Source organism: Microtus pennsylvanicus, chromosome 1 (genome assembly GCF_037038515.1).
Source record: "Microtus pennsylvanicus isolate mMicPen1 chromosome 1, mMicPen1.hap1, whole genome shotgun sequence".
NCBI classification, from domain to species: Eukaryota; Metazoa; Chordata; class Mammalia; order Rodentia; family Cricetidae; genus Microtus; species Microtus pennsylvanicus.
In genome coordinates, this window is record NC_134579.1 from 164872122 (window position 1) to 164886343 (window position 14222).

General features: G+C 49.5%; 1 protein-coding gene across 5 annotated transcripts in view; it reads right to left on the reverse strand.

The window, feature by feature from the left end:
* Positions 1–271: 271 nt before the first annotated feature.
* Positions 272–14222, reverse strand: part of Scml4 (Scm polycomb group protein like 4) — a 98227-nt gene continuing 84276 nt past the window's right edge. For all 5 annotated transcript variants that reach the window (XM_075944599.1, XM_075944596.1, XM_075944590.1 and 2 more), the window contains 2 exons: positions 5602–5747; positions 272–3946 (listed from right to left, as the gene is read on the reverse strand). In XM_075944599.1, the coding sequence (XP_075800714.1) occupies positions 3821–3946; positions 5602–5747 (272 nt within the window). In that variant the 3' untranslated portion in view covers positions 272–3820. The remainder of the gene's footprint in view (positions 3947–5601; positions 5748–14222) is intronic.

A 14222-nucleotide genomic window follows, 5' to 3' on the forward strand; every position in this document is an offset into this window, starting at 1 on the left:
GGAAGTGGGAAGCCATAAGAGCTCACATCCCATAGCTTATGTGTAGGAAGACCTCTCTGTTCCCTGGGGTGAGAGCAGAACGTCCTTCGGGACTTTCTGATGATGACAATGTTCAAATAGAACATTGGGTGTTTCCAATTTTCTTCAAAGATTCAACAAAACTTTCCTAAAAGAATCTGTTTTTTTTTTTTAATTTAAGCAGTTTCAATGTTAAGAAGTATTCTGTAACAGCATGCAGATATGAAAAAACAGGTTCTGGCCCAGTAGTGGGCAGGGTTGTCACCACAATTTTTATTGTTTTCCTACCAAACGTTTACTTTTGTGTGTTCTGGTTGCTTCTCAAACTCTCAGCCCAGCATCTCTTCCCAAGTTATTCATCTGAACACAGTTTTATCTGAGGAGTCCAGCATCTCTTCCCAAGTTATTCATTTGAACATAGTTTTATCTGAGGAGTCCAGCATCTCTTCCCAAGTTATTCATTTGAACACAGTTTTATCTGAGGAGTCCAGCATCTCTTCCCAAGTTATTCATTTGAACACAGTTTTATCTGAGGAGTCCAGCATCTCTTCCCAAGTTATTCATTTGAACACAGTTTTATCTGAGGAGTCCTCTGTTCCTTTATTTCTACTGAAAGAGAAAAGACATTGACACTTCTGGTGAAAAGAGAGAGCAGGCCCGAGCCTTTCCTGGTAGACACGATTGAGACCTTAGGCAGCTGCTCTCGGCCTGCAGCTCCCCAGGGTGCCCTCTCCTCGGGCATCCAGATCCTCAGGGTTGGCATGGCATGTCAGCCACGTGAGAGGAACAAGTCCAGAAACCAGACTTGTTCTGGTCATCTGGCTGTCCACAGGACAGGCCCCGCTACAGTAAGAGGAAACACCTAGTAACAGCCAGGAGGAGGACTAAACTGGGCTTCGTCTCCACATGACAAAGCTGGAAAGATATTTAAGAACATGGTACACTGCCAGCCACTTCCTTAGACTTTCCAGCTCCAGCATCAAGTGATGTGCGCGCACGCATGCGCGCGCGCATACACACACACACACACACACACACACCACTTCTTTTATCTAAAATCTTCACAAAGGGAATAATGTGTTTCATAAAACATTTAAAATGCTTTAGGCAACAGAAGTATCTCTTGATTTTTTTTCCTCCAAGTGTTTAACAGACAAATGTAATTGGAGATGTTTTGGAGCACGCGCACTCTTTAATTTGGAGTTATGCAAAATTTGACCATTATTCACCACAACCTGCAGCAAAGCTATGCAGATGGAACAGCAAGTGTGCTATCTGTCAAATGTGAGTTCAAGTCCTTCCCATCTGGGCCAGAAGTGACCGCCACGGCCTGACCTTTAAGGTCTGTTTCGAGGAAATGGCTGGCATGTTTTACATTTGAGAAGCTATTTAGCTGCCCTGTTTGACAAGGTTTTCGAGAGGAATGAAAATTAATTATGATTGCAGCATTGCTACAATGATGTGGTCAGCTAATTAGATTCCATGCAAAAACAGGCAAGAAGAATTGGTTCCACTGGTTCTTCTGCAGCCTTGCAGCCTTCATGCCAAGAATAATGAAACTGCTTCTTGGTTTCTTAATTTCTAAAAATCTTGGCCAAACCTTAAATGTCTGGGATTCTGCAGTTGAGCTAATTTAAGGCTTCGTGTGAACTAAGACAGCACCTGACTGGGAGTCCCTGTGTGGGGACACAGCGCCAGTCCCCAGGTAGACTTGAACCAGGTCCTAACTCTCCTTCAAAAGCTCCTTGAGGTTTCTTTGACTCGTTTGGGCATATGTTAACTTGGGGACACCAGGGAGCCACTGGTAAGGGTAAGCAGGACATGTGGGAAGCTTACATGTCCCTGGGAGAGGTACCAGGAGTCTACAGGGACAGGGCACAAACGGTTGAGCTGAGCGATTTTTCCAGATCTCCCTGCCTTCACACAGCAGCGATTCTGTTGACAGAAATTATCTGCCGCTCTTTGAGACGAGGACCTAACGTCAGAGCAGCGGCAAGCACCTAGTGCTAGCGATGGGTTCGCAAGGCAGTCTGCTCATTGCTTCTAACATCTTAAAGATTCTCCCCAAGGTCTGATTCAAGGTCATTTTGTCACATACTAAAAATAACAGACACCCAGCGCCTCCGAAACCTGATCAAGTTTCCATTCAGTGGGAAGTTCTGGGACAATCTTCTTCTCTGTCATAATTCAAGTCCAACCACCGCTGTATACGTAGCAATGCTCTTGCAGTGACCTGCCACACTTCCTCAAACAGGGACCAGCAAAGTGGACCCCGTAGCACAGCAGGGAATCTTTCCTGTGGTCTTTGCCTACATGCTAGCTGATCCATACAGTAGGTGGCTCCATCCAAGAAGCTATACCTATCTTGTTCTGGAGCAGGACATCGGGCTGAGAGCTGAGGGCTCAAAGCCCCTCCAGGTCCTTTGCCAGCTGAGACCTCGCTTAGGCTGCAACCCACGGGGAGACGCCTTTTCCAATTCACACTGTGGCCGTGGCAGACCCCAAGTTACTCTTGACCCCCATCCTCCCCAGATCCACCTTTAAGAAAAAGGATGTGCCCTGGAGTTCTCTAGTCTAAATAAACAAAAGAAAAAGAAAGGACGTGACAAAAAATAGCAGCAAAGAGGTCACCCTTCTGCCCAGTAAACCGTGGCTCCATCCCTCTCTGGACACAGCTGCAAAAAGTAGAAAATCAATTTTTTTCTCATTATTTCACAGCGAAGAAGTGAAAACCTATTTGTAAATTGAATTAAGCCCAATAAAAACACGTCTGTGTATTTGTTGAAGTCTAGAAAAAATTAGCCACAGACTCAGCTACAGAATGCAACCACGTAACCCGAAATCAGGGCTCTCCTATTTCATGCGTTCTTGAGACAGTTTTCTTTCCCTTCTTTTTCTTCAAGAAGTACCCATAGTGAAATGTCACCGAGATTCTTCCGCACGCCACCATCTCAGCCCTCAGCAAGAGTCTGGGAAGGAAGGGGCTTTCAAATCTTTGTTTAGGCAGACAGTTGTGTCCAAATTCGTACCTCGTCAGTCAGTCAGTAGTGAATCTGGAACTCTCCAGATCACACTTCCTTCTCAAGTGGCAATCTGGGGTGCTGACTATGGAACTGGTCCCCTTTCCTTGTGCAGGCCAGGTCTTGATTACAGAAGCCCTAACCCAGACATTGAGTTTGAACGGGCAGGCCACGGCCGTCTGCCTGCTGAAATCTCATTAGTAGTCTGCCCTCTGGTGGAGCAATGAAGAACTTCAGTAGCTGGGACTAGAAAACATCTTTTCCTCACTTTGAGCAAAAAACCTCAAGCTTTCCAGATAGTGCAAGGCGAGGCAGTCATCTCGGGGGGCAGTCACCCCAGAGCTGACTCCAGTGAGGCTCCTGCTGGTTGGTCCCCACAACAGGGAGAGGTTGCTCCTGCCATGGGCCACACCACAGCACCTCCAAGGACAAGGTCCTTCTCACACTTTGAGGGCCCCCTCGGGGATACACCGTGGGTGACAGCGTTCAGTTATCCACTCTGTCACGACACAAATAGCACCTATAAAGAGTGACCAGCATGTCAGGGACACTAAATGTAATTGGCTTTTTGTGATTTTTTTTTCCTGGCAAATCAATAATACAGTTGAGCCTTTGAAAGGGGCCATCTGGGATGTTAGAAAAGGCAAAGACGCACACATTTCATAAAAAAGACGAAGTCTCTGTGGATGTTGCTTTTGAGAAGACGTTGTGATGTTGGCTGGGTGCAGGTCAGGCAGAAGATAATGCTGAGGTCTGGGACTCTGCTTCCGACTCCACGAACTTCAGAACTTAGCTTGCTTCAGCTTCTCGATGTGATAGCAGAGTTTGAGAGCGGGTCCCAGCTTCAGCCCCAGGTACTTCATGACCATGTCACTCCTCAGCAACAGCAAGGCATGGCCATCAATCTCCTGGGGGACGGGGACGGGGAAAGAAAACCCAGAGGCAGTTAGAGCAGCCAAGTGGCAGCTGTGGTCAAGCTGTGCTAAGCAGGCAGCTTAAGGGCAGGTGAGTCGGTGAGAGCACGTGCTTTTGGTTCCCGGGAGAACCACTGGGAACAACTAAAGCAGACTGAGATGCTCTCCTCTTCCTGTTCCTCCCGGAAGTCAGTTGCTACCTTGTATCCTTCAGATTCCCAACTGCTCCCTACTGAAGGAATCTGAAATAACTCCACCTACATTCCTGCTATCCCATGGATGATATTTTTTGTCATTCAACTAAATCCATCCACAGGCAGATCAGCCCGAGGGGACCCTGACTGATCTCCTGGCTTTAAAAACGATCACGAAGCTGGGAAGGGCAAGCAGATTGCCCTTAAAATCCAAAACTGTATCTTTGCAAACACCTGGATCTCAGCCCATGGAAACCCTGGCGAGGCTCCTACCTGACTCGCAGAAATGAAGATAGGCAAAGCCCATTGTCTTAAGGCCCTGAATTTGTACAAATTGTTATACCATCAATCCAAAATTAATACAGTAAGCTGAGCAAGTAACATTAATTCCTACCTTTCTCCCCACTTACATCTTATATATTTCAGAAGTAGCTAAATGATTTCAACATTTATAAGAAGGTTATCTATATGGGTGAGGCCTCATGTAAATTTATATGTATTTTCTCATTTAACCCTCTAAGCCAGTGGTTCTCAACTTGTGGGGTCAAATGACCCTTTCACAGGGGTTGCCTAAGATGAACTGGAAAACACAGATATTTACATTATGATTCATAACAGTAGCAAAATTACAGTTATGAATGAAAAATATTATGAACCATGATAAATAATATTATGGTTGGGGTCACAACCGTATTAAAGGGTCACAGCGGTAGGAAGGTTGAGAACCACTGCTCTAAGAAGTAAGAACAGGCTGGATCACAGTTTACCTGGAGTATTGCAGGTATGCTACAAATGACTGTCAGATGCATGCAGATTGGGTGGGTGGATGGGTGGATAGATGGACGGGTAGATGGATGGATGGCTAGATGGATGGATGGGTCGGGGATGAATGGGTAGGTAGGTGGGTGGATTGATTGGATAGATGGATGGGTAGGTGAAAGTTGGGTAGATGAGGGGTGTGTGGGTAGGTGGGTGGGTGGGTGGATGGGTGGGTAGATGGACGGGTAGATGCATTGATGGGTAGATAGATGGATGGATGGATGGATGGATGGATGGATGGATGGATGGGTGGGGGTGAGTGGGTAGGTGAGAGGGTAGGTGAGAGGGTGGGGGGATGGATGGGTAGATGGATGGATGGGTGGGGGTGAGTAGGTAGGTGGGTGGATGGATGGATCGATCGATGGATAAGTAGAGGGATGGATGGGTAGATGGAGGGTGGGTGGGTAGATGAGCAGAAAAGCAGTCAAGGCCCAAGAGAGAGAGAACAGAAGAGAAAAATATCCCTCAAAAATACAAAACTGATGGTTGCTCTCCTCTGATAAGCCCATGGCTGCCTCTGTCTCTTATCTTTGGCTCTCTCAAGACCGATCGCCAGCATTTGGGGGATCCTGAACTCCTCTCTCCTTCCACGCACCCCATTCCCTGGTCCTCCCTCCAGACCCACTACTTCCATACATGCTTTCTGAAGAGGTCCACGTGAGGCCCCAGAGCCTGAGGGTCAGCGTCTTTCACAAACCGAACCACGTCCTCCACAGTCCAGGTAGAAGGGTTTCTGCTGCTTGATCTCCTGGTGTCCTGCACCTCTGGAGAGGGGCTCGAGGCTGTAAGGAGTGAGCAGAGAAGGGGGAACCATGAGCCAGTGAAACCCAGTGCTCACCTGGTACTGCCTACTTGGCACGGGCACCCCTAGCTGGCCTGGGAGGAGTCTTTAGTGCTCGGAAGTCCACAGAAGGGCCGAGTGACCCTGTGACGTGTGAATTCTGCCAGAGGCTGCTCAGTAAGGAGCTGCTCTGTGCCGTGCTGTGCAGGGAGGGAAGTTTTGGAAAAGCTTTTGTCCTTCACAAACAGATTCAGATAAAGTTTTCCAGACCTTCTGTCCAGGGCTCTGTCTGCTGGGGTCTGTCCTCGGGTCTGCTATAGCCGGGTATTGGTGATTAGGGCTGGTGAGCTGAGAGCTAAGTGTTAGCAAAATGGGCCTCTGCCCGCTATGGGACCAAGCGATGCTGGGCCGTCTCTGGGTCTTCTGGAGATGTCAGGGGACCATGTGTTGGTGCCTTCAGTTTTGGACTTTGCAGAATGGCTAATCTGTCACTTTACCTCCAGCAATCCTGGAGGGTTTGTCTATATCTGCTCTCAGAGGAAGACGATGCTACCCTGCTGCTTCCTTTGTCCTCAGTGCTGGGTTCTTCTGAGTCCTTAGGAGGATGCCTCTCCTGCTGGCCCTTCTCCCTGCCCTCCCTGCTGAATCTTTGGTTAACTCATACTGCTAACAGTGCAGCTAATCTGTATTGTCTGCATGACTGAATTTAGAATCAGCCAGGAGACGCACCTCTGGGAAGCATTTCCAGAGAGAAGGGAAGGAAGACACACCCTGAATGTGGGTGGCTCCACCCAGAGGCTGGAGTCTCAGACTGACTGGGGACTGGTGGAGAAAGCCAGTGTGCTGGCTAGTTTTATGTGAATTTGATTGCTAGAGTCATTTTGGAAGAAGGGACCTCAATTGAGAACATGCTTCCACCGGATAGGCTATAGACAAGCCTGTGGTTCATTGTCTTGATTGATGTTGATGCAGGAGGGCCCAGCTGGCTCATTGCGGGCTGTGCCACTCCTGGGTTGGTGGTCCTCGGTGCTATAAGAAAGCAGACCAAGTAAGCCAGTGGGCAGCGTTTCTCCATGGATGCGGTATCAGTTTCGTTCTCCAGGTTCCTGCCTTGCGTGCCTGTCAGTATTATCCTGGATGATGGACCCTTTCCCCCCCTCCAAGCTGCTTTAGGCCATAATGTTTTATCACAGCTATGGAATCCCTAGCTATGAGCCAGGTCAGCACCAGCATTCCCTCTGCTCCGCTTTCTGGTCCACCCAGAATGGAGCACACTCCACTGCCCCACCTCATGCAACTTCTGCTTCCAGGCCCAATGTGTTATATGGAGCTATACCCCCAAACTGTGAGCTGACATAGGTCCTGTCTCTCTTTAGCTATTTCTTGTCAATTATTCGTTCACAGGAATGAGAGAAGTAAGAAATACACCCACACACCTATCCCCTGAAACAATTTTCCCATGGGTTTCTTTGCTTCTGCTCTTTTCTATCTAGCATGGCTGGCACTGCCTCAGGCTGTCACTGAGATCAAGATGTGTCTGTAGACAGCTGCCACTCAGGTCCCTCGGAGTCCCCATTGCCCAAGCCAAGGACTGTATTGTGATTCTGTAGTACCTTTCCTTCCTAGATGCCGAGGAAGGACTTTGGGCTGGGGGACCTACAGACAAACCCTGGGGCTTCCCTGTCTTTGATTAGACCACAATTTATCTTAGATCGTGGCAGCATTCTCTAGTCAGAGAGGCTGGTTATGGGTAATGAACTGAGCAAGCACTAGGCCTTCTGGTCAACCTCTTGCAGGTATTCCCCAGAACACCCACACATCCACCTGGGCACACTGATTATGGTCCGCTTTCCTATTGCTTGCCTGTTTACCCTCCTCCTTCCCACTGATATCCCATCAACCATCAAAGCCCGGGGATTAGGGGCTGGGAAGATGGCTCAGTGGCTAAAACACTTGCCATACAAGCATGAGAACCTGAGTTTGAATCCCCAAAACTGGCATAAAAGTAAGAGGCATAGCAAAAGTTTCTGTAGTCCCAGGACTCCTAAAAGAAAGGAAGAGGTGGGGGCCAGAAAACTCCCTGGAAGCCTGTGAGGCAGCAGGCCTAGTGTACATGGCAGAAAAGCAGCAAGGAGACCCTGGCTTGGACAAGGTGGGAAGGCAAGGACCTAACACCCAAGGTTGTCTTTGAACCTCCGCATGCGTACAATGGCACATATAGAGTGTCATTCACACACAAATGTATGGGTATATGACATAGCCACATGCATACACATACACACAAACACAATGATAGAGACAGTGAGAGAGACAGACAGACACACACATAGAGAGACAGAGAGACAGACAGAGAAAGAGACAGACAGACAGACACACAAAGAGAGAAAAGAGAGACAGAGAGACAGATAGACAGAGAGAGACAGAGACAGACAGACACAGAGAGAGAGAAAAGAGAGACAGATAGACACAGAGAGAGAGAGACAGACAGACAGACACACACACACAGAGAGAAAGAGAGAGACAGATAGACACACACAGAGAGAGAGAGAGACAGAGACAGACAGACACACACAGAGACAGACAGACGGAACCTGAAGCTCAGAGACCATTATCAGGCCCCTTGTGGACACCATGGCCGTCTTTCTTACTATCACCTGCCTCCCCATCTGCCCTTGGGCTCTTATTTCTCTTCTCTTAGGATGCTTCCCACATCCTTTCAGAACCATCACTCATGTACTTTTCTGTAACCTTTAGATTTTAATTCCCTGACAATCCTCCATGTTCATTTCACAATCATGTGCCAAGCACTTGCTCCCCTGACTTGGTCTTGGGAGAGGTTTTTGGTGAACGATACAACCCAAATCCTCTCATTACAGGGTCATATATTACATTGACCCCTCCACAGCTGTGCAGACAATAAATAGACTCGGAGCGTGGATTTGATGACTGTGACCTGGATCGATATGTTTTGCAGAAATAAGCTAGCTTTTTGTAAGTGATCCGTGACACTACTTCAAGGCTAGAAAAAAGGCCAGGATTCTGAACAAACAGCAGTATCCCTACAGGATAATTCCAGAAGTGGAGAAGCCAGTGCCTTCTCTGAGTCTTAAGAGGAAGCCGTTTTCTTCCATGCCTCCCCTCCGTCTTTTGCTGAGCCTGAGAAGTACCTAGAGCTCATGTACTGAGACAAGCAAACCATCACATTTCTGAATCTGTGCTAGCTGAAAACTGGATTTACTTTGACTTTTTTTCCCCTCTGACCTTTGGACCTGGAAGGATCCCATAAGGAGGTTTGGTACCAGGCATCTCACTGAGAAACGGTTAATGCTCCCCAGAGCCGTCCAATACTAATACTGATGCACACTAGTGAAAGATAATTTTTTTTCTCCATTTAAAGACATCTGCACTCAACATGGGGCTGAAGAATCACAGAAATCACATCTGTCTTCAGGGCCCGCCCACGGGAGCATGGCTGTTAATCAGGGTGGTAATGGATGTCCTGACTACAAAGGCGGCAAGTCTTTAGTCCGAGAATGATTTCTGAAGTGATGAGAGCAGAGGTCAAATCTAATTTCCTAGACTTGGCAGGAAGGAGGGGAAGTCCAGCCCACTGATAAGATCCTGCGCTTGGTCCTGAGGTCCTATGAGCGAGGTCAGGAACAGCAGCCGCTGCCTGCAGCTGAGCAGAGGGCTCCTGTCTTTGAGGAGGGCGCTCTCAGGGAAGGCTGTAGAGAGCAGACATTGAGGCAAATGTTCTCCATGCTCAGGACTGGTGCCAACTGTGGACATTTCCCCGCTTTTCAGGATGGTGGAAGAGCAGCCAGGCTAGCTTAGGAGTCTTTCTGAGGGCCCTTTTAGTAATACAAGACAGAACATCAGGTCACCTAAGACACTGCTCAAGAGTTGCTCCTCATCAAAGCACATAGTCTTGCTGGAGGAGGAAAACAGAACTTTCCAGCAATGGGTTTGCAAAGTCTGGGCAGGTCTGTACTCATAGAGAAAAATCACCACACCACCACATCCTGCTCCAGCTCCTGGGAAAGTGTCAGAAAGACTTATGTGTCCAGTCCGACTCAGTCAGAGCAGGAAGATGTGACAGATCAACCATCAGCCAGGATGGATTGAATGAATCGTGCTCCTGTGTGAACAGAGCATGCGCAACACTCGCTACCAGCTGTGTTCTCTAGCGCTTGCGGAAAGCAGTGCTTGGTCAGGCTGCTTCCTGTGGGTTGTGGAGATGTGAAAAGTGAGACCCACTGGTGAATGGGTACATAATTAAATCTTGTTGCTCCTGAAGCCAAATTCATGGTTAACAGAAAAATAGACCACCGGCAGACTCAGTGTTGAAAAGCAATCCCCCCGGCCCCTTCCGAAGCGCAGGTACCACATCTGCGGATCTCTTTCTGTCTTGTGCATTCCCACGAGCACACAGATAATTGGTCTTTGCTCATTTATAATTCAGGGGAAACTTTAGCTAACAGTGTGGGGGCGTGGAACAAGCGAGTGATGAGCCAGGACGAGCCAGGAGCCAGAGCTCCCTATCTTCCACAGCTGTGTCCAGGAGCGCAGGAGAGGTGTGTGGCAGTATGCGCATGCTCTGTCCAAAGTCAGGTAGCACCTGACCCAGTATACCATGGGTTGCTGACACTGACACCTCTGCAGGCCTCGGGTGTCTGTCTAAGGCTATGCCGAGTCCAGGCTAGCCCACAATCTCTGCAGAATCAGGTAGGCTGCAACAATGCTGTCTCATTCTCTTTCAATGACACTTAGCTTTTAATCGGATTTTTCTACTAATCCTTCAAGACCAGCTGCCCTGCCAACATGACAGAAGATGCCCCTGGAGACCAGCAGGCCGGGCTGGGCAGCATTCCTTCTCAGCCGGCAACTAACGCTATAGCCTCCACCCTCTGGCCTTGACAAGCAATGCGATCTCTGCCAGGAGCCTCAGGACACCTCTTCTTCATGGGGCTCAAATGTCACTTCTCATGTCAGTGGGTTCCATCACACCTCCCTGGAGTCTTTCCTGACTCCCAAGGTGAGAGGGTCCAGCACCCCCCTTCCAACAATGTGACAGCAGCCTCCATTCAGTACTGTCACAGCAACCCCCCAATACTGTCTCAGCAACCCCTTCCCATCCAGTACTGTCTCAGCAACCCCCCATCCAATACTGTCACAGCAACCCCCCAATACTGTCTCAGCAACCCCTTCCCATCCAGTACTGTCTCAGCAACCCCCCATCCAATACTGTCTCAGCAATCCCCCATCCAGTACTGTCTCAGCAACCCCTTCCCATCCAGTACTGTCTCAGCAACCCCCCATCCAATACTGTCTCAGCAATCCCCCATCCAGTACTGTCTCAGCAACCCCTTCCCATCCAGTACTGTCTCAGCAACCCCCCATCCAATACTGTCTCAGCAATCCCCCATCCAGTACTGTCTCAGCAACCCCTTCCCATCCAGTACTGTCTCAGCAACCCCCCATCCAATACTGTCTCAGCAACCCCCCCATCCAGTACTGTCTCAGTAACCCCTCCCCAACCAGTACTGTCTTAGCAACCCCTCCCCAACCAGTGCTGTCACAGCAACCCCCCCATCCAGTACTGTCTCAGCAACCCCCCCATCCAGTACTGTCTCAGCAACCCCCATCCAGTACTGTCTCAGCAACCCCCCATCCAGTACTGTCTCAGCAACCCCCCATCCAGTACTGTCTCAGCAACCCCCCCTCCAGTACTGTCTCAGCAACCCCCATCCAATACTGTCTCAGCAACCCCCCCTCCAGTACTGTCTCAGCAACCTCCCCTCCAATACTGTCTCAGCAACCTCCCCTCCAGTACTGTCTCAGCAACCCCCCCATCCAGTGCTGTCTCAGCAACCTCCCCTCCAATACTGTCACAGCAACCCCCCTCCAGTACTGTCTCAGCAACCCCCCCATCCAGTACTGTCTCAGCAACCCCCCTCCAGTGCTGTCTCAGCAACCTCCCCTCCAATACTGTCACAGCAACCCCCCTCCAGTACTGTCTCAGCAACCCCCCCATCCAGTACTGTCTCAGCAACCCCCCCTCCAATACTGTCTCAGCAACCCCCCCATCCAGTACTGTCTCAGCAACCCCCCCTCCAATACTGTCACAGCAACCCCCCTCCAGTACTGTCTCAGCAACCCCCCATCCAGTACTGTCTTAGCAACCCCCCCATCCAGTACTGTCTCAGCAACCTCCCCAATACTGTCTCAGCAACTCCCTCCCAATACTGTCACATAGGTCACACTTTCCACCTCCAACAATCACAATAGCGTGCAAAGGTCCATCTCTCTGCAATGGGATCCTTCTGCCCAGTTCACGGCACCATCCTCAGACCTGAGAAGAACCCTGCCCCGGTGCCCAGTGGACATCTGCTGACCAGAACACCCAGTCCCTTAGCTGTTTACCAGTCATCTTGGGTAGCAAGCATCCAATAGGATAAAGTTATAAACGTCAGCATTAGCCCCAAAGCTATTGGCATTCTTCTTCTCGGTCATCTCATAAACGTCCAGTAGACGATGCCCCTAAATCCCACCACCACCAGCACATTCCCCTGCTCAAGAATACGTGGTTTACAATTGCTGTAAGTGAAGCCCCATCTGCCTGACACGGACCCCAAACCATCAGGTGGGATTTCTCGCATCATCCCAGCCCCAACTCCTTTCTCTCCACAATGAGGAAGCCCTTTCTTGCCTCTGCAGGTACCAGCCCTCACATGAGGCCCTCGTCCTCATCATTTCTCTAGCAAAACCATCTCTGCTTCCACTGACAGAGCATCCCTTAAAAGCCAACTCCAGCGCACAGGGAAAGTTTGCGCTCTAACAACAATGTCAGATTTATTTTGTTTCTGACCCTACATCTTGGCGCTGCCTAGGAATTCCATAGCCCATTCAGGAAGCTTTTGTTATCTGAAACCTCTTTACAGCCCTTTATAGCTCTGGCTGATTGTATCTGGGATGAGAGACTGAAGCTCCCAAATATTCACCTGAGATTCAGTTCAAACTCCAGGGAAACCACAGCCCGCGCTGCACCTTGGTGGCATTGTCAGGCACTGGCGGCGGCTGGCACTGGGTCCAGCTCCAGGGGCAGCAGGAGGCTGGGCTAAGGCTTCACATCAGAGGGAAAGGCAGCTGAGAACCAGCCACCTCATCCCTCCCTCCCCTCCTGCCTGCAGCCTGGTGCAGCTCTCCAGACTCTGTGGTTTCAAACCATTGTGATTAGTAGCTAGGGAGAAAATCCATTTCTAGGTTTCTTCCAGGGTTTATGAGCTGGGTCAAACCCATTGAAGAGAAACAGTTCCTTGATGCCAACAGATTTCATCTGGGATGTAATTTCAGAGGAACATCAGACAGTCCTCGGGAGAGGAAAGGCTTTAGCAGAGAGAAGAGGAGATAGTAGGAGCCGCAGCAGGGGGCAGGCTGGCGGGTGAGTGAGGATGGGTAGGGAGGCTGAGGCTTTCCCTCTGCCTTGGATTCTGCGCTCAGCTCAGCATCCTGAACCACCATGGTCGTTAGGCAAGTTTGCTTCAAACAAAGCAACTGTGGGGAGGCCCTTGATAAAGAGTTGCAGTGGAGTTGGATTCCTGTCCACTTTCACCCTCTTCTTCATCCCCTTCCACATCAGAAGGGACCCCAAGAAACCCTGCAAGCAGAGATCCTGGGGTGTTTGGATATACCCAAAACTTTAAAGTTAGCCACCTCAGTTTGGTTCACAGCTGACAGACCTCTTGGTCCACATTACCTGGAACTGAACCCAGTAACACGGCCTAGGAGCAACATATTATACCATGATAAGTCCTAAGTCCAGTAGGAATTGGTCCATGGTTGATGCCCGCTAAGTGAAAGTCTAGCACAAGCCTCCTTTTGCTTGGACTGTCAGGGATTCAAATACATGTGACATCTCCACAAAACTGAGGTCATGGTTCCTCTAGTGTGACAGGGTGATACTTAAGAGAATAAAGTACCGGGGGAAGAAAAACAGAGAATGCAAGCATTCTTCATAAGGACGTGTTGCTCAGACTGCTAGCTGCCTGCTCAACCCCCCTCCCATCCTTGCTGCTTCTTTATAACAAGTCCCTGATGTCCACCTGGAATTGAAACTACATTTCCCAGCTTCTTTTGCAGCTATTGCCCATGTGGCTCAGTTCTAGAAAATGAGATATAGCAGAAAGGGAAAGTTCTTTCAGAGACATGAGGCACAACCCTCTGTCCCCTTTCTCCCACCTACCTCCCCCTCTCTCTACTGAGACGGCACGGCTGAGCGGTGGCTCACAGCGGTGGCTGAGCGGCTGGCTCCCGTATTTCCACTGTCCCTTTAGCGCCCTGCAGGGGCACCATTAGTGGAGTCCTTACACTGAAAAGTTCTGCAGTTATAGAGTGAATCAATTCATTGTTCTGCCTTTTAGAGCCACCTCTTCCTCAAAAGGTCCCTGCTGATCCTTCCATCCGTGGCCAGCAGAGG